We start from the raw sequence: 19,725 nt of genomic DNA, 5'->3' as shown, positions 1-19,725 counted from the left end.
CCATTTCCCTTTCAATCTACGACTTAGCATAGAAATACACTTGAAAACACATTAGTCGTAGTCATAAAGGAGATATGATCAAAGGTATATAAATGAGCTATGTGTGGAATGTTTTAATCAAAATTCGAATCAAGAATATTTAGCTCATTCCTAAGTTTGGTAAAGGTCTTTTCATCTAATGGCTTGGTAAAGATATTGGCTAATTGTTCTTTGGTGCTAACATAAGCTATCTCGATATCCCCCTTAGTTGGTGATCCCTCAAAAAGTGATACCGAATGTCTATGTGCTTAGTGCGGCTGTGTTCAACGGGATTATCTGCCATGCGGATTGCACTCTCATTATCACATAGGAGGGGGACTTTGCTCAATTTGTAGCCATAGTCCCTGAGGGTTTGCCTCATGCAAAGTAATTGCGCACAACAATGACCTGCGACAATATACTCGGCTTCGGCGGTGGAAAGAGCTACTGAGTTTTGTTTCTTTGAAGCCCAAGACACCAGGGATCTCTCTAGAAACTGACAAGTCTATGATGTGCTCTTCCTATCAATTTTACACCCTGCCCAATCGGCATCTGAATATCCTATTAGATCAAAAGTGGATCCCTTGGGGTACCAAAGTCCAAACTTAGGAGTGTAAACTAAATATCTCATGATTCTTTTCACGGTCCTAAGGTGAACTTCCTTAGGATCGGCTTGGAACCTTGCACACATGCATACGGAAAGCATAATATCCGGTCGAGATGCACATAAATAGAGTAAAGATCTTATCATTGACCAGTATACCTTTTGATCTACAGATTTACCTCCCGTGTCGAGGTCGAGATGCCCATTTGTTCCCATGGGTGTCTTGATGGGTTTGACATCCTTCATTCCAAACTTGTTAAGTATGTCTTGAATGTACTTGGTTTGGCTGATGAATGTACCGTCTTGGAGTTGCTTGACTTGAAATCCTAGAAAATACTTCAACTCCCCCATCATAGACATCTCGAATTTTTGAATCATTATCCTACTAAACTCTTCACAAGTAGATTTGTTAGTAGACCCAAATATGATATCATCAACATAAATTTGGCATACAAACAAATCTTTTGCAATGGTTTTAGTAAAGAGAGTAGGATCGACTTTACTGACTTTGAAGCCATTAGTGATAAGAAAATCTCGCAAGCATTCATACCATGCTCTTGGGGCTTGCTTGAGCCCATAAAGCGCCTTTGAGAGTTTATACACATGGTTAGGGTACTCACTATCTTCAAAGCTGGGAGGTTGCTCAACATAGACCTCTTCCTTGATTGGTCCATTGAGGAAGGCACTCTTCACGTCCATTTGATAAAGCTTGAAGCCATGGTAAGTAGCATAGGCAAGTAATATACGAATTGACTCAAGCCTAGCTACGGGTGCATAGGTTTCACCAAAATCCAATCCTTCGACTTGTGAATATCCTTTGGCCACAAGTCGGGCTTTGTTCCTTGTCACCACACCATGCTCATCTTGCTTGTTGCAGAATACCCACTTGGTACCTACAACATTTTGATTAGGACGTGGAACTAAATGCCATACCTCATTCCTCGTGAAGTTGTTGAGTTCCTCTTGCATTGCCAACACCCAATCCGAGTCTCTTAGTGCATCCTCCACCCTGTATGGCTCAATAGAGGACACAAAAGAGTAATGTTCACAAAAATGAGCGACTTGAGATCGAGTAGTTACCCCCTTATGAATATCACCGAGAATTGAGTTCACGGGCTGATCTCTTTGAATCGCTTGGTGGACTCTTGGGTGTGGCGGTCTTTGACCCTAATCATCTTCCTTGTCTTGATCAACTTCATCTCCCCCTTGATCATTGTCCTCCTCTTGAGGTGGCTCATCCTCTTGGTCTTCATCTTCATTGTCTTGAGCCTGATCCTCATCTTGAGTTGGTGGAGATGCTTGATTGGAAGATGACGGTTGATCTTGTGCTTGTGGGGGCTCTTCGGATTCCTTAGGACACACATCCCTAATGGACATGTTCCTTAGGACGCACGGAGCCTCTTCATCATCTAGCTCATCAAGATCAACTTGCTCCACTTGGGAGCCATTAGTCTCATCAAACACAATGTCACAAGAAACATCAACTAATCTAGTGGATTTGTTGAAGACTTTATATGCCCTTGTGTTTGAGTCATAACCAAGTAAAAAGCCTTCTACAGCCTTAGGAGCAAATTTATATTTTCTTCCTCTTTTAATAAGAATAAAACATTTGCTACCAAAGACTCTAAAATATGAAACATTGGGCTTTTTACCGGTGAGGAGTTCATATGATGTCTTCTTAAGGATTCAGTGAAGATATAGTCGGTTGATGGAGTAGCAGGCGGTGTTAATCGCCTTAGCCGAAAATCGATTCGGAGTCTTGTACTCATCAAGCATGGTCCTCGCCATGTCTAGTATAGTTCTATTCTTCCTCTCCACTACACCATTTTGTTGAGGTGTGTAGGGAGAAGAGAACTCATGCTTGATTGCCTCATCCTCAAGAAAGCTTTCAATTTGAGAATTCTTGAACTCCGTCCCATTGTCGCTTCTTATCTTTTTTATTCTCAATCCGAACTCATTTTGAGCTCGTCTCAAGAATCCCTTTAAGGTTGCTTGGGTTTGAGATTTTTCCTGCAAAAAGATTACCCAAGTGAAGCGAGAATAGTCATCCATAATTACAAGACAATACTTACTCCCGCCGATGCTTATGTAAGCGATCGGACCGAATAAATCCATGTGGAGTAGCTCAAGCGGCCTGTCAGTCGTCATGATGTTCTTGTGTGGATGGTGGGCGCCAACTTGCTTTCCCGCTTGACATGCGCTACAAACCCTGTCTTTCTCAAAATGAACATTTGTTAGTCCCAAAATGTGCTCTCCCTTTAGAAGCTTGTGAAGATTCTTCATCCCAACATGGGCTAGTCGGCGATGCCAAAGCCAACCCATATTAGTCTTAGCAATTAAGCAAGTATTGAGTTCAGCTTTATTAAAATCAACTAAGTATAGCTGACCCTCTAATACTCCCTTAAATGCTACTAAATCATCACTTCTTCTAAAGACAGTAACGCCTACATCTGTAAATAGACAGTTGTAGCCCATTTTGCATAATTGAGAAACTGAAAGCAAGTTGTAATCTAAAGAATCTACAAGAAAAACATTGGAAATGGAATGGTAAGGTGATATAGTAATTTTACCAAGTCCTTTGACCAAACCTTGATTTCCATCCACGAATGTGATAACTCTTTGGGGATCTTCGTTTTTCTCGTAGGAGGAGAACATCCTTTTCTCCCTCGTCATGTGGTTTGTGCATCCGCTATCAATTATCCAACTTGAGCCCCTGGATGCATAAACCTGCAAAACAATTTAGGCCTTGTTCTTAGATACCCAAACGGTCTTGGGTCCTTTCACATTAGAAACAAGCACCTTGGGTACCCAAACACAAGTCTTGGAGCCCTTGTGTTTGCCTCCAACATATTTGGCAACTACTTTGCCTGATTTGTTAGTGAGCACATAAGAAGCATCAGAAGTCTTAAATGAAACATTAGGTTCATTTGATGCAGTAGGAGTTTTCCTTTTAGGCAATTTAACATGGGTTGATTACCTAGAGCTAGATGCCTCATTCTTATACATAAAAGCATGATGGGAAACAGAATGAGACTTCCTAGCATGAATTCTCCTAATTTTATGTTCGGGATAACCAACGGGATATAAAATATAGCCCTCGTTATCCTGAACCATGGGAGCCTTACCCTTAACAAAATTAGACAATCTTTTAGGGGCATTAAGCTTGACACTGCTTCCCTGTTGGAAACCAATGCCATCCTTAATGTCAGGGCGTCTCCCACTATAGAGCATGCTTCTAGCAAATTTAAATTTTTCATTTTCAATTTCATGCTCATTAATTTTAGCAGTTAGTTGAGCTATATGATCATTTTGTTGTTTAATTAAAGCAAGGTGATCATGAATAGCATCAACATTAATATCTCTACATCTAGTACAAATAGAGACATGATCAACACTAGATGTAGAGGGTTTGCAAACATTTAATTCATCAATCTTAGCATGTAAAATAGCATTCTCATTTCTAAGACTAGAAATGGAGTCATTGCAAACATTTAAATCTTTTGCCTTAGAAATTAATTTATCATTCTTAGTTCTAAGGCTAGAAATTGATTCATTCAATTTATCAATCTTAGCAATTAAACTAGCATTTTCATTTCTAAGATTGGTAATTGAATCATGACAAACATTTGATTTTTCAACCTTAGCAATTAAACTAACATTCTCAGCTCTAAGGTTGAAAATAGTGTCATGGCAAATGCTATGCTCCTTAGTCAAATTTTCACATTTTTCAACTTCCCGAGCATAAGCATTTTTAACTTTAACATGTTTTTTATTTTCCTTAATAAGGAATTCCTCTAGGCTATCCAAAAGTTCATCCTTCTCATGAATAGTACCTATCAATTCATTCAATTTTTCTTTCTATTGCATGTTAAGGTTGGCAAAAAGGGTAAGAAAATTATCCTCATCTTCACTAGAGCTACCCTCATCACTAGAAGTTGTATATTTGTTGGAGGCTCTAGATTTTACCTTCTTCCTTTTGCCGTCCTTTGACATGAGGCACTTGTGGCCGACGTTGGGAAAGAGAAGTTCCTTGTTGACGGCGATGTTTGCGGCATCCTCGTCGGAGGAGGAGTCGGTGGAGCTCATGTCAGAGTCCCATTCCCGACACACGTGGGCATCGCTGCCCTTCTTCTTGTAGTACTTTTTCTTCTCCTTCTTCTTTCCCCTCTTGTCGTCGCCCCTGTCACTATCACTAGACATAGGACATTTTGCAATAAAATGACCGGGCTTACCACACTTGTAGCACACCCTCTTGGAGCGGGGTTTGTAATCTTTCCCCCTTCTTTGCTTGAGGATTTGGCGGAAGCTCTTGATGATGAGCACCATTTCTTCGTTGTCGAGCTTGGAGGCGTCGATGGGGAGCCTACTTGATGTAGACTCTTCTTTCTTCTCCTTCATCGCTTTGAATGCGACTTGTTGCACCTCGGGTGTGGAGGTGCCGCCTTGCTCCAAGTTGATGATTTGTTTGGAGCCTTTGATCATTAATTCAAAGCTCACAAACTTTCATATAACCTCCTCGGGAGACATTAGCTTATATCTAGGATCACCACGTATTAATTGAACTTGTGTAGGATTGCGAAAAACGAGTGATCTTAGAATAACCTTGACCATTTCATGGTCATCCCATTTGGTGCTCCCGAGGTTGCGCACTTGATTTACCAAGGTCTTGAGCCAAGTGTACATAGCTTGTGGCTCCTCTCCTTGGTTGAGGATGAAACAACCGAGCTCCCCCTCAATCGTCTCCCGTTTGGTGATCTTTGTCACCTCATCTCCCTCGTGCGAGGTCTTGAGCACGTCCCAAATATCCTTGGTGCTCTTCAACCCTTGCACTTTATTATACTCCTATCGACATAGAGAGGCGAGGCGTATAGTAGTGGCTTGGGAGTTGAAGTGCCGGATTTGGGCGACCTCGTCCGGGTCGTAGCCCTCGTCCCCTACGGTAGGTACCTGCGCTCCAAACTCAACAATGTCCCATATGCTTGCGTGGAGTAAGGTTAGGTGATGCCTCATTTTATCACTCCACATGCAATAATCCTCACCATAAAAAATGGTGGTTTGCCTAATGGAACGGAAAGTAAAGGAGCACGATTAGAAATGCGGGGATAGCGTAAGGGGATCTTACTAAACTTCTTGCGCTCATGGCGCTTAGAAGTGACAGACGCCGCGTCGGAGCCGGAGGTGGATGACGACGAAGAATCGGTCTCGTAGTAGATCACTTTCTTCATCTTCTTCTTCTTGTCGCCGCTCCGATGCAACTTGACTCGTGGAGGTGATTCCTCCCTTCCTTTGGCACCAGACTCCTTTGATGGAGCCTTCCTGTGGCTTGTGCCCGTTTCCATCTCCCTCTTGGTGGATCCTCCCGACATCACTTCAAGTGGTTAGACTCTAATGAAGTACCGAGCTCTGATACCAATTGAAAGTCGCCTAGAGGGGGTGGATAGGAGGAATCTGAAAATTATAACTTTAAACACACACTACAAGTCGGGGTTAGCGTTATAACGAATAACAAGTCCGGGAGAGAGGGGAAAACAAATCAACCAAGAAGTGAAGCGTATGAACACGGTGATTTGTTTTACCAAGGTTCGGTTCTAAAGAACCTAGTCCCCGTTGAGGTGGTCACAAAGACCGGGTCTCTTCAACCCTTTCCCTCTCTCAAACGGTCACTTAGACCAAGTGAGCTTTCTTCCTTGATTTCACGGGTCACTTAGACCCCGCAAGGACCACCACACAATTGGTGTCTCTTGCTTCGCTTACAAGGCTTGAGAGTAAGAAGTGAGAAAGAAAAGAAAGCCAAGCCAAGCAAACAAGAGCAACAAGAAACACAAGCAATCCTCTCACAAGTCCTAATGCACTAGAATTGAATTGGAGACTTTGATCGGATCGGTGGCTTTGACTTGTGTCTTGGAGTGTTGCACTTTGCTGTTGTATTGAATGGAGAGTGATGAATGATTGGATGGTTGGAGTGAGACCGTTGGAGGTGGCTGTTGTCGATGGGCGCACCGGACAGTCCGGTGCGCCACCGGACACTGTCCGGTGCGCCAGCCACGTCACCCAACCGTTAGGATTCTGACACGGTCAACCGTTGGAGCGCTGACTTCTGGTGTCACCGGACAATCCGGTGACGCACCGGACAGACACTGTTCATTGTCCGGTGCGCCTCTGACCTCTGCCTGACTTCTGCCGCGAACTGTAGCGCTGTCAGGGGCACTGTGCAGTCGACCGTTGCACTGGTAGCCGTTGCTCCGCTTGGTGCACCGGACAGTCCGGTGAATTATAGCGGAGCGCTGCCCCAGAAACTCGAAGGTGGCGAGTTTGGACTTGTACGGTCCTGGTGCACCGAACACTGTCCGGTGGCACACCGGACAGTCCGGTGTGCCAGACTAGGGTACTCTTCGGTTTCTTTGCTCCTTTCTTTTTGAACCCTTTCTTTAATCTTTTTATTGGTTTGTGTTGAACCTTTATGCACCTGTAGAATATATAATCTAGAGCAAACTAATTAGTCCAATTATTTGTGTTGGGCATTCAACCACCAAAATTATTTATAGGAAAAGGTTAAACCCTATTTCCCTTTCAGTGGGCGTGGAGTCCTCAGTGTGTGTGCGAGGCGCGCGAGCGGACGATTGGAGGCGACGGGGCTGGCTGGTGGGGTTGGGGTGTTAGCAGGTCGGCGTGGCGTGCGGGCAACAGGCGCCAACTGGGTGGGCCCACAGCATAGAGAGAGAGAGGGGGGAGAGCGGGCGTGTGGGCGAGCGAGGTGGCACCGCCAGAGTGGGCCTAACTGTCAGCGAGAGAGAAGGGGAAGAGCGCGGGTGCATTGGGATGAGCCGGGTGGGCCGAAAGGCCGGTGGGGCGGAGCTCTTGGGCTTCTTTCCCTTTTCTTTTTATTCTGAATTCTGATTTCCCTTCTCTTTTTTTATTTTTCTTTTGGGGTTCAAATCCAAATACGCCACAAATTCAAAACAAACATCCCAAGCATATGCATCAAGAAAAAGTAAAGTTTGGGTTCAGCCTACTACAATATAATTATTTGGGGTTTTGCCTACTACAACATAATTACACCTTCAAAGAAAATAATAACTCTCCTTCTAAAGGGAAAAAGGAAATGAGGATCAAGAGAGAAAAGAAAAGAGGAGTAACACCTGAATTTGTGGATGTAAGCAAACAAATTCTGAATACTATGGTTTTTAGTAAAGTATTTTTTATAGTTTCTAGGCAATACCATGGTTTTTAGTAATAGCGTAGTATTTCATAAGTGTTTAGTTGCAATCCTGAATACTATGTTTTTAAAACTTAATAAAATGATATTTTTAGAGTAATGGAAACTTCACTCCAACCCAAAGTTTCCATGGCATGACTAACTTTGGCTTATACTATGGTTTACAATGTTGTATCCAAACAACGTTTTTTAAAACCATAATATTTTTAGAGTTGACCAAAACTACGTTTTTGTCATGACAATTGCGCAGTATAGTATTATAAAACCATGGTCTTAAGAAATATTGTTGCCAAACAGAGTCTGGTGACTAAAGGAATCAAACATAGCCTAAATCTTAGTAGTTGAACCTTTTTCATTTAATATTGTTTAAAAGCTGACATATTCAATACAATATTTGTACACATGTTGGGTTTTTTAGACAATTCCTTGTGTGATACTCGGAACTAACGGTGCTAGTCGGGGAGTTGATGCCCATTTGATAGAAGTGTGGTTCACGAAGGAAGAAAAAAAGAAGCTGTATATGATTTACAGTAAACTTTATATGAATCGAACCGTCTCGTTCAGTGGCATACATGAAATTGCCAAAAAAAAAGTTAAGAAGGATGGAGCAGAGTGAGGACGAGGACGAGGGACAAGGTAGAGTGTGTCAGAAAAAAAAATAATCTATCTATCTCATAATATAATTTGTTTTAGACTAATCATATATTCGTTGAGTAATATATGAGAATATTGTTTTTATGTATATCTATGTTTATTATTATTTGAATAAATATGGACGGAAAAATTAGTCTAGAAATAACTATATTTCGAGACGGACGGAGTATTGTATATATAACATAGTTTTTGAGTAAAGGATTAGAACAATTGGACAAAGATATAACATATTTTATGAGACAATGACTGGGATAGAAGGCGGACAGGGTGTGTGACAAAATAACATAAGAGACAGACGAATGAACAAGACACGAACAATTTGTTTATAGTACTAGATAACTTTTGAAAGATAACAACTTAGACGAACCATACTGTTACGCGGATAGCTATTGCTCGCAGCTTATTTAGCTAGCACGTGCTGTTCGTACTGCCACACACACAAGAGAGAATAGGGATGAGAATGTTTAGCACATAGACCAATCAGAGCTGCTGAAGAACATGACGCATGGCTTCGCGAGGCTTGCAGGTGGCCTCCAACGGGACGGCCCGGGGCATGGTGAGCCCGCCGCTCTCGGTCATGTCGATCTCAGCGCCATCGATTCTGTCCCAGTGGAAGCACTGGATGAGCGTGGCGAGCACGAGGCCGGCGGTCCGCAGAGCGAGCGTCTCCCCGGGGCACCTGCGCCGTCCCATCCCGAACGGCAGCATCAGCCGGCCCTCGGCCTTGCCGTCGCGGAACCGCTCCGGCCTGAACTCGTCCGGCTCCTCCCACGCCGCCGGGTCCCTGTGGATGGCGTACGCGTTGACGAACAGCAGCGTGCCGCGGGGCACGTCGTAGCCGCCGACCGTGCAGTCCGCCGCCGACTCGTGCGGCAGCAGCAGCGGGGCCACCGGGTACAGGCGCAGCGTCTCGTTGATGACGCACTGCAGGTAGCCCAGCCCCGGCACGTCGTCCATGGTGATGAGGCGGGACGCGCCCACGGCCGCCTCGATCTCTGCCTCGGCCTTCTTCAGCGCCTCCGGGTGGTTCAGCAGCAGCGACATGGCCCATTCTATCGTGGACGACGTCGTCTCCGTTCCGGCTGTAAACAAGTTCTTTTTTTTTTTTTTTTTGGTTTCAATCACAGCCAGGGATGGATAGGTTTGTTAGAGCAGAAAACGACAGACAGTCAGTCAACGTCTCAGTTACGTATGGAATTGATGGCGGTTATGGCCACAATAATGGAGAAGAAAAACAAAAGATGGCTCTAGCTGGCGACGGACTGACTCACCCCGCACAGTGCCATGATCATGGTGTCCGTGTACACGTCCGGCTCCGACTTCTGCAGCGAGAGCATCACGGCGATCATGCTCTTCTTCTCGTCGCCGTCGCCGTCGCCGTCCAGCCTCCGCCGCTCCGCGTCGATGAGCCGCTGCAGGAAGGCGTCCCTCCTGCCGACAACGTCCCTGATCTTGTTCCTCACCCCGAGCACGTCGAACCGCCGCAGGAGCGGCAGGTAGTCCCACAGGTTGGTGGCGCCGAGGTAGGGCAGGATCTCGTCGACGATCCGCCGGAACTCGTGCGCCTCGGGCGACACGGCGTCGTCCGCGTCGTCGGCGCGCGACGTCTTGGTCTGCGCGATGGTCTCCATGAGCACGCTGAGGGAGAGCTCGAACAGACTGGCCTTGAGCTGGACGCGCCCCGCCGCCTCGGCCGCGCGCCCCACCCGGCGCAGCATGGCGCGCACCTCGGCCGAGATGACGGGGCACATGCACGCCACGCGGTGCGTGGAGAGGAGGCGCACGGCGGCCACGCGCCGGAGGTTGCGCCAGTAGGGCCCGTAGCTGGACACGGCCAGCGCGGCGCCGCCGAAGGAGGCCAGCGCCTGCGAGGTCAGCCTGGGGCGGTTGGCGAACGCCACGTCGTGCTCCGTGAAGCACGCCTCGGCGCACTCCGGCGACGACACCACCACGGCGGCGCGGGAGCCCAGGCGCAGCGAGAGCACGGGGCCGTGGCGCGCCGCGAGGCGGGCCAGCGACGAGTGGAGAGGGCACTCCGACGCTAGCAGGTGGAGGTGCCCGAGGAACGGGACGGCGGGAGGGCTAGGAGGCAGCCGCCGCGCGGCGGCGTTCCCCTTGCCGCCAGCACGGACCACGAGGCGGTGGAGGACGAGGAGGATGGCCGCCAGGGAGAGGCCGGTTGCCACGTAGCAGGACTTGTCGTCCATGCCTGCGCGGAACCGGAGATGCGGTGACTGATCGATCGCAGCTTGCATCGGTAGTTCGTCCTATGCGTGCTGTCATCCTGCATGGCGTGGCGTGGCACACATATATACAAGCACACCGGGACCCTCTCAAGCAAAGCGACGAGCGATCACAGTCACAGATACGACGCCACTAAGGCCAAGATTAATATTGCAGACGCAACGGATGACGTTTGGCGCTGTCCGGGAATCGATCGAACTCGAACGGTGCAAATGCCAACTCGCGCTGCGCGAAACGGTCACAGGTTGGAGTTTGAAATAGAGGTCTTACAGAACTTTTTATTAATCCAGATTCTATAATCTCGGACTAAAATTTAGTCTAGATTTTGAATATTAGTTATAAAGACTAAACATAAATTAATTATACAACTAATTATACTCCGTATAAAACATGACTAATTCATAAGAGACAACATATCTAGTACTGTAATAATTAAGAATCAGGGAGGTAACATGTTAATATTAAGTCCTATTCATTGGATCCACCGTACGTCTATGACCGAGTACAATCTTAACTTAGCTTCTCTCTTTAAACTATTTTCTAAAGAATCCCTATGTTTTCGCAAAACAAAATAGGACACCGTCCTGACATGGGATTACATTCAGATGTAGATGGTGGACTCGATAGGTAGAATCTAATATTAGCATGTTCGCATCTTAATCCTTTGTACACTAGATGTGTTGTCTTCGTATGATAAATCTGTCAAACTTATCGTGTTTTTACGGTAGCAAATTATAAATAAAACATATATACATTAACTAAGAACGATAACTTTGTCTCATAAATTAGGTAAGAAATATATAATTAGTTTTATAATTTACAATTTACTTATATTTAATCCACTACCGTAATCGAGCGCTATGCCGAGTGACTGAAGCACTCGGTAAAGCCTGAAAAACACCCGACAAAAACTTTGCTGAGTGTGACACTCGGCAAAGAGAGCTCGGCGAACAATACATCGGTAACGACTTCTTTACCGAGTGCCAAATCTCGGAACTCGGCAAAGATAACAGCCGTCAGCTATAGACGGCTGCTGATGGCTCTTTGCCGAGCGTCACAGTTCGTCGAGTGTATTTCTGTGCCGAGAGTCATGCTCTCGATAAACACGATCGTTACCGAGAGCACGACTTTGCCGAGTGCGGCACTCGACAAAGACGTCTTTGTCGAGTGCCTGACAAAAAGTACTCGGCAAAGAGCCGGATTCCAGTAGTGATCCGTCTAGTTGACATCTAAAACATCCTCTAGATTTAGCTATCCTAAAGCTAACTCCAATAGAGCACCTGAGTAGATACCTAAATTCAAAAATAGGTACTCGGTAAGCATTATAGTGACACCTATACCTCTCCACCAGGTGACTCAAAGGCAATGCATGTTTTGGATGTAAAGAGGGAGGGAACCTAAATATGAGTTTTCTCCTCTAAAACTCATTCTGTGTGGTGTGAGTGAGAGAAGAGAGAGAAAGCGGGTCTTGATGGGATGAAAAATAAAAAAATAGTATTTTTTATTTATATGGGTATTCAGATGGTTATTATTGCTGAAGATAACTGTAGGCAAATAGAAGACATATTTTCTGTGGGTAGGCAAAGTAGGAAATAAGTCTCCAAAAATAGATGAGATTGTTGTAGTTAGCCTAATTGAAAATGTCACATATATTGATTTGAAGGAATTGGAGAAAATAAAAAAATTGACTTGCTGGGAATTTAACACTATTAAAAGAGAAGCTCTATAGTAGTATTTATAGAGCAATTTGCATTGGCGTTTTCAGTGTCGTCAGTGCTAGCGATTCCACTGTCAATGTTTCAGTATCCGGCAGTGAAAATTTACAGGTACCACAGATTTAGATCTCTTTTCTACTAGTATAAATCTACTTAATTCCTTCTAATTAATATGAATAGAGATTAAAACAAACAGGCCTTTAACGGACTCGAAACAGCCCCGACAACTCGATCGACCGCGAGTACTACGTTGTCGGTAGTTAACAGTCAACACTGGGGATTTTCCTTCTCTTGGAAGAGCCGTACCGCGCCATACGTCAAGGGCGAGGTGAGTACAAACATCCAAAAGAGCAGCCACGAAGAAATGCTTTCCATTTATTATTATGTTCCCTGTTTTTTATTACCTAATTACCGAATGTAATTCATTTAGTGCTAGTTTGAAAGCCATAAAATCGAAGAAATTTAAGAGTCTAGAATTCAGTTCTTATTTAAAACTAGGTGCGTGCCCGTGCGTTGCAACGGAAATACGCTGGGATGAGCATTGACAAATATTTGATCAGATCTTATATTTTCTCGGGGGTCTGGAGAAAGTTTGCTTGGAAGCCAAACATGTTAAGACCTGAGCATGTGTTACACTTGTGCCCCATCAGCACATTGTTTCGCGCTTGTATGTCTTGTTAATTTGCATGCCTTATGTCTCAGTAGCAGTATCAGATTCTTCAACCGTGGTCAAACCAACTGAAAGATTACAGAACAGTGGGAAAACGAACTCACTATAAGTCGAGACCTTTTTGTTCTACACTTGTCCTTTACATGAGCAACATATATTATCTTATCATCAGCTGCTCTTACCACAGCATGCTATCCAGGGTTCTAGATAGCAACTCCAATAGAAATTTCAAATCCAAGAACAGCAACCAGTGTAACTGTAACTATTAAGTTAGTACTGTAGACCGCCCCCTCCTCCGCCCGCAAACCCCGCTGCGCTTCCAAACACCTCCGCAAACCACGCCGCCAACGCTGCCAACGCCGTCGCAATCCGCCCGCCTCCGCAAACCACGCCGCGAACAACGCAAACCCCGCCGCAATCCCCGACGGAAACTGCCTGCCTCGCTATAATGCCCGCCCGCGCACACCACGCCGTGAGCTCGTCGCAATCCGCCCGCCCGCAAACGCCGCCGCAGTCCGTTGGCCGCAACCCCGCCACAATCCCGAGCAAGCCGTAGAAACACCTGCACATGTCGCGACCGCCACAAACAACCGCGCGCCCGCCCGCCGCAAACAACCGCGCGCCCTCCACGCGCCCGCTCGCCGCAAACATCGCCGCAGTCCGTTGGCCACGGGCCCGAGCAATCCGCCGTCGCAAGCACGAGCAAGCTGTTGATTGCCTATGGCGGAGGTTTGGTATGCTCTAAATCCTACTCCCCCGCCTCCCTCCGCACTTGCCCTCCGCGAAAACCGCGACCACACCAACCAGCCGTGCATGCCGCAAACAACCGCGCCTGCCTGTCTCTAATCAAGCTGCGGCCTCCCCCTGCACACATCACAGCGACATCGCCAACATCCATTCTGCGCATGCCGCGAACAACCACGCTCGCCCGCCTCCAATCCAGCCACGAACAACCTTATCGTCCACGGATTTGCCGCTGGTTCCATCGCCGGAGCAAAGTCTACACCTCCAACTAGTCATTCCTCACTCGCGAGGGTGAAGCAAACGACGGTTGTGCGGGTAATACATTTCTCTCCTACTACATGGTAATGCTTTTGTATTTTCAATTTGCATCAACATGAGCGCCATTAGCAACCAGGAAACAAAGAAGTTTGTAGGGTGTCTCAGCTAATAACTTTGATGGATCATGGTCATTCTGCAAGAAAACAAAGATTAATCAAAATTTTCTTATGTGATGTCGCCTGCTGAAGCAAACAACAGAACCCATTGTTAATGCAAGTGGTCATCTATGCTTCAATCATTCTATTTCTGATAACCACAACATCACCAAAAACAATTCTAGAAAGGAATCATTAGTTATGACACAACAAAAGAAACCAAAGATAGACCTTGAATTGGAAGTGGTCATCTATGCTTCAGAATGCGAAAGTAAGTCTCAAATAGAGCAGAAACTGTTTCAGACAGAATGATTGAAGTGAATTCAGTTTTCTGTATTCTTTTGTTTTCTGAAACGTCATGTAAAAGTGAGTAGAGGTAGTAACACATTTTGGCCCAAAGAAAAAAGTGCAACTCTTTGCAGATAATACAGACTATATATAGAACAGTACCAATAATCAAATATAGAGTTTACTAAAGTACAATTTCATGTGCATATGAGGACCTTTGCAGGAACGATAAGTGCATAAAAATTTATATCATATAAGCATATTATTGACTATTATTTTTATTCTCTAATAGGCATTTCATTTGACGCCACAACCACTCCACTATATGTATCAGAAGTCACAAGTGAAGTTATAATAAGACAACCCACAAAAAAACAAATACTAATGTAAGTTCCATCAGTAGATTTAATATGCTTCTCATATCACAGAAATAAATAAGAAAATTACAAGTTTATGAGTATTGAGTTCAGTGCTTTGCACTCCTGATTAATTTCATCCTCATCAAGAAGTTCTTCCAATATAAAATTTTCTTTGTCCAGAATTCTATCCACCTGAAAAAAAGCACTAAGTTAGCACAGTTAAGAACCTCGCTTTAACAATAAATGAGGAAGAAAAAAACGCAAGGCCTCCATGGTTGAAGCTATTTGTAGTGACTACTGAAAGAATAAGAATGATTCACGTTGACAGTGTCAAGTTTGGAAATCACTTCAAAAAAGAAATTAATTTCAGATACATATCAAGTTGTACACAAAAAATAGCACTGAAACTAAATTACAGATGTCACATCATTTTTAGCCCCCTGATGTACCATAAAGGTAAAGAATAAAATTAACAATTTGGTTGGTCGTTGACATGATTTCCAGTTGGATCATAGGGTCTACTTTGTATTCAGAGTGACAATATCCTGATCTAAATAAGGAAGTATCCACCATAAGAACTACTATTTCACATTGTGTAATTGGAAACACATGGGCTTAGAGAAACATAGCATTCTCTAGGATGATTGATTGTACATGTATGGTAACAAAGCTTATGAATGACTGAATGAACACAATTTTCTAAACATGAGGCAAACCTGTTTGTGATTGATTGCAAGAGTGAAGAGAGCTGCAGCGACGAGCTCATTCCTCGACAAAACACCAGCAATTGCTCCAAGCGTAAGTCCAAGGCTAATGCAATTATACTGCAATACAACACCTAGTTGTCAGCATACAAACAAAATGCAACACAAAGGACTCTGCTGGTCCACGCACTTGCCCCACCTAAATCACACACATTATTAGTGCAGTAAAACTCACCTGAAAATGGCCATGATCAATCAATACCAAGCAAGGACTGATCAGGACCATGGCTAGCAGCCACATCCACCCCTCCCGTCTCTCCTCTCAATTAATACCGACTCCAAGTTTCATGTATGCCCACACAAACCACAAAGCAGCTGGGAAGAACACCAACAGATCTGATGACAACACCGTCCACCGCATCAGCAACCTCCTAGCAAATAAACTTTCAAAATTTCCCAAATGTACCAAAATATTTAGATTTCTAGGCAAGGACAACATCATAGATTTATCATCAAAAAAATAACATTTCTGTGATTTTGACAATTTCAATCATATGGAATCAGAGCAAATACATTAACTACTACTTATGTGCTGGAATGATAAGAGATTCAGTATCAGTAGAAAAGGAAACAAGAACATTCAGTATAGAAACGAGAATATTCAGTAGAATATTCAAGTGCTGATTCAGTATCAGTACAATATTCAGTATCTACTTGCTGATTGGTACTGATTTTGGGAAATGAAGTGCTCCTTACTAACCAAATCACACAACCGGTCAATCTTACTGATTGGTAATACTTATGTACTTGCTGATTGGTAATCAAGTGTGCCTTGATTAAACAAGAACATTTGGAAATCAAGTGCGCCTTGATTAAACTACTACTTCTGTACTTCCTGATTGGTACTAATTTTTGGAAATCAAGCGCAAACTCAAGATTCTATAGTCCGTATGAAACCAAACGCAGCCTTACTAACCAAGAACTGGCCTAATGTTTCTTACCTAATATTCTGAGATTATTTGGATCCTGCTGTGGCGATCAGATAGCCTTCAAAGTGTACGTTGTTAATATAGATACGTTTTCCCACAACCAAACCACAAGGCATATAGAGAAGGTGGGGGAAAGCAAACCTCCTGAAAAGCGGCGAGGAGCTCAACCAAATCCAGACAGGGTTGCGACGGTTCAGTGGTGGCGATGTAATCCTCGTCGTCGTCATCAATGTCTGCCCAAATGGGGGGATTGATAGACTGTTCGTTGAGCTCAACCTAGAAGATGTTGGAGACGTTCCCTTTGGATTAATATGTAGCACCGGCTAGATGGGGGATTGAAGGGCCACCGATGGGAAGAGACTGTCGAGGATGGTAAGAGAGCGCCTAGGATGTAAGGGGCTGGTGGTTTCGGCTTGGATTTCGTCCACCTCCACGGCTTCCACCCTGGCCGCAGCCGAGGACGGAAGGTTGGGCGTGCGGGTGCGGGGGTGGGGGAAGGGAGGTAGGTGCCGGGGCTGCGGCATGTGGACACGGCCTAGACATGGCCGGAGATGCACGCAGGCATGACGAGATGTGCACGGGGGGAGGGCGGGCGGTGCCGGGGCTGCGGCCTTAGCGGGGGCATGGTGAGGCTACTGCGGATGCCCACAGTACCGTCATATAGGGTAGTAGGGATATGTATTGTAACACCTAAATTTGGTGATGGAAGTTAATTTTATCCTTCTGAAAAATATTGATTGACTTTATTGCAAATGGTTTCTGGGTCAGACTTCTGGTCATTTTGGTATGCAGGAAGTACAAAACAAAAAAGTCATCTAGCCAACCAACACAAGTTTTCAATGCTGAAAAACCTTGAGGTTTCGTAAAATTCAAGCGAGAGGGGATCTCTTATATAGATGAAAATGAGCGTGTTAAAGAGTGGGATGAAGCTACAAATGATTTGGTTTCTGGGCCACAACTAAACACATAATCTGCTAGGTACATGGAATGTGGCACACCTTTCTGTCATCAGGTGATACTTAAAATTTTAAGTTATAGGCCTTTTGATGAAATGCTCCGCATTTATAATATAATTTAAGAAATTTGCTATTCTTAAAATATAATGCAAAAAATGAAGATATTACTAAAACCAACAACCCAAGTGTGTTGTCTAGGGTAGAAGTCATTTTTGTCAAAGACATATTTTCCCATCATTAGACATATTTTCTTAAAGTTATTATCTATGCTCACATAAAAAGAACCAATAATATTGTTTTGGTAGCTACTCGACGATCGCTATTTGTTAGCATCAAGACAAATGCGTTACTATTCTGCTCCATTTATACGTACAAAAATGTTCAAAAGGCTGGTTGAGTGTGCAGTGGTTGGTATGACTATACAACACAGGTAATGGCCTGAAGACTACCAGATTGTGCAATGGCTGAAATATCTAAACATTTGAACAAGACTCTTAAATGCCTGAGCTAGTTCATATTCGAAAAATTCTATATACATACAACAAAGCCCTTTTTGATATACATCAAAATCAATTCAGAGTTGATCTGAATCTAACCATCTAGCAGTCCAGTCAATCTAGCCAAAAATAACAATAGCTTGAGGAGCTGGGATGTATAGTATCGTAAACTTTGACAGAGCTTTTAATTCTTTGTGTTAAGGTGACACTTTGTGATGTTAGATGAAGTTATCTACATACGCACATGTATGTTTTTTAGAAGAGAGTATTCCTTTCCTAGTTCCGTTTTATAAATTCTAGAGCCTCTAATTTGGAATGTAGAAGTTCAACCGTAGTAGATGTATATATGTTTATTGAACATAACAATTGGCGATTGCAATCTGCTAATTGTTTATCAGTAAGGAAGTACATACCTGGGCTCATCAGGAGTGTCTTTACATTCAAGTTGACTTACAAACAATTTCTTCATAGCCTTTTTATCGGCGATGAATGAGCTCTAACAGATCGAACGCTCTGGTATATAAGTATACAATGTCAAGGGAGTAAAATGAATTAACTTAAGGCTGATTTGATAAGCTATACTAACCTTTTCTTGGTCGTGCGTTGCTGTATGTCACGGCCGACTTTAGGCGTATCTACACTGATTAATGAGGCTACATGCTTGGCTGCATTGTGTCCGTGTTCTGCAATATTGTCCTACACGTATGAAACATAATAATAAGATATGACAGCTGCAAGTAGCACTCATTCAATTATATCATGGAAGGTGATGCACCTTGCTGTCTCTCTGGAGGGCATGACAGCCATCGGTGTAGCTGGTGGCTGTAAATCTGATTTAGAAGGCAATTGCAACTGTAAATCCTTGTATCCTGCAGTTTCCTCACTTCTCCTGCATTTATCCCCCGAGAAATCACTGCACCAAATAGATACATGTGCCACAAATTAATTTGAACACAAGAATGATATTCCTGAAAACTCAAATTAATAGCATTGCATGACACAAATGGAAAATAAAACAATGTGGATGCTGCTTCCTAAAAAATACAAAACAGTAGCACACAATGATTAAAACGGTCTAACCGCGCAACAGTCGTCGTGGAAGCCATGACGGCTGCCAGTCCCCACTTCATCTCTCCTCCCCCTGCGGTGTGCAGTGGTTGGCGAAGTCGATTGAAGCATATCGCGTGTCGTAGATGACTGACAGACTCCCAAGCTAAAATAGAACCATGTTCAATTCGTGCCCTAGACCTGCCCTGTGTTCGGATTTGGGCAAGCATAAGGGGAAGCCTAGTGGGAGTTCTAGCAAAGGGGAGGGGAGCAATCTCACCATGTGGTCGTGGAGGATGTCGGCAATGGCATCGATGTACCCCTTGATCGCGCGGACGACGCCGATGCGGCCGCCGGTCTCCACTGCCCGTCTCACCGCGCTGAGACATCTCGATGACCTTAGGGGCGGCTACAGCTAGGGCTTGGGTCTTTTGGATTTGGAAGGCGATGCGAAAACCAAATAGTGGAGAATGCGATGAGAGGGCGGGAGGAGTGGGTGTGCGGCGGCAGGAGTAGTGAGCGGGCTAGAGGGCATCGTCTCAGGTGGGCATCGCGCGCGACATCTCAGGTGGACAGAGGAAAGGCGTCGAGGATAGGGGCACAACGG

At 44.5% G+C, this 19,725-nt stretch overlaps 2 protein-coding genes across 3 annotated transcripts; both read right to left on the bottom strand.

Moving 5' to 3' along the window:
* Nucleotides 1–8,793: 8,793 nt before the first annotated feature.
* On the bottom strand, nt 8,794–10,757 carry LOC100279427 (uncharacterized). Its single transcript, NM_001152436.1, is given in 2 exon segments — nt 8,794–9,587; nt 9,764–10,757. Coding segments are annotated over 2 exon segments (1,599 nt in total). The 5' UTR covers nt 10,748–10,757; the 3' UTR covers nt 8,794–8,972.
* A 4,106-nt stretch (nt 10,758–14,863) lies between these two features.
* Nucleotides 14,864–17,267, bottom strand: LOC103653439 (probable dolichyl pyrophosphate Man9GlcNAc2 alpha-1,3-glucosyltransferase). Of its 2 annotated transcripts, none has more exons than XM_020551850.3 (4): nt 16,760–17,267; nt 15,865–16,072; nt 15,642–15,749; nt 14,864–15,117 (listed from the first exon to the last, which is right to left on the bottom strand). In XM_020551850.3, exons 2-4 carry the CDS (start codon nt 15,928–15,930, stop codon nt 15,010–15,012), a joined length of 282 nt encoding a protein of 93 aa, XP_020407439.1. In that variant the 5' UTR covers nt 15,931–16,072; nt 16,760–17,267; the 3' UTR covers nt 14,864–15,009. The 2 variants fall into 2 exon arrangements, with proteins under 2 accessions (XP_020407439.1, XP_008678565.1); XM_008680343.4 differs by having other exon boundaries at nt 15,865–16,025; nt 16,760–17,246.
* Between the last annotated feature and the right edge of the window lie 2,458 nt (nt 17,268–19,725).

This window comes from Zea mays, chromosome 4 (assembly GCF_902167145.1).
Source record: "Zea mays cultivar B73 chromosome 4, Zm-B73-REFERENCE-NAM-5.0, whole genome shotgun sequence".
In the NCBI taxonomy this organism is placed as follows: Eukaryota; Viridiplantae; Streptophyta; class Magnoliopsida; order Poales; family Poaceae; genus Zea; species Zea mays.
Note: the sequence above shows the minus strand (reverse complement) of the source record. Positions and strands in the feature narration are given on the sequence as shown.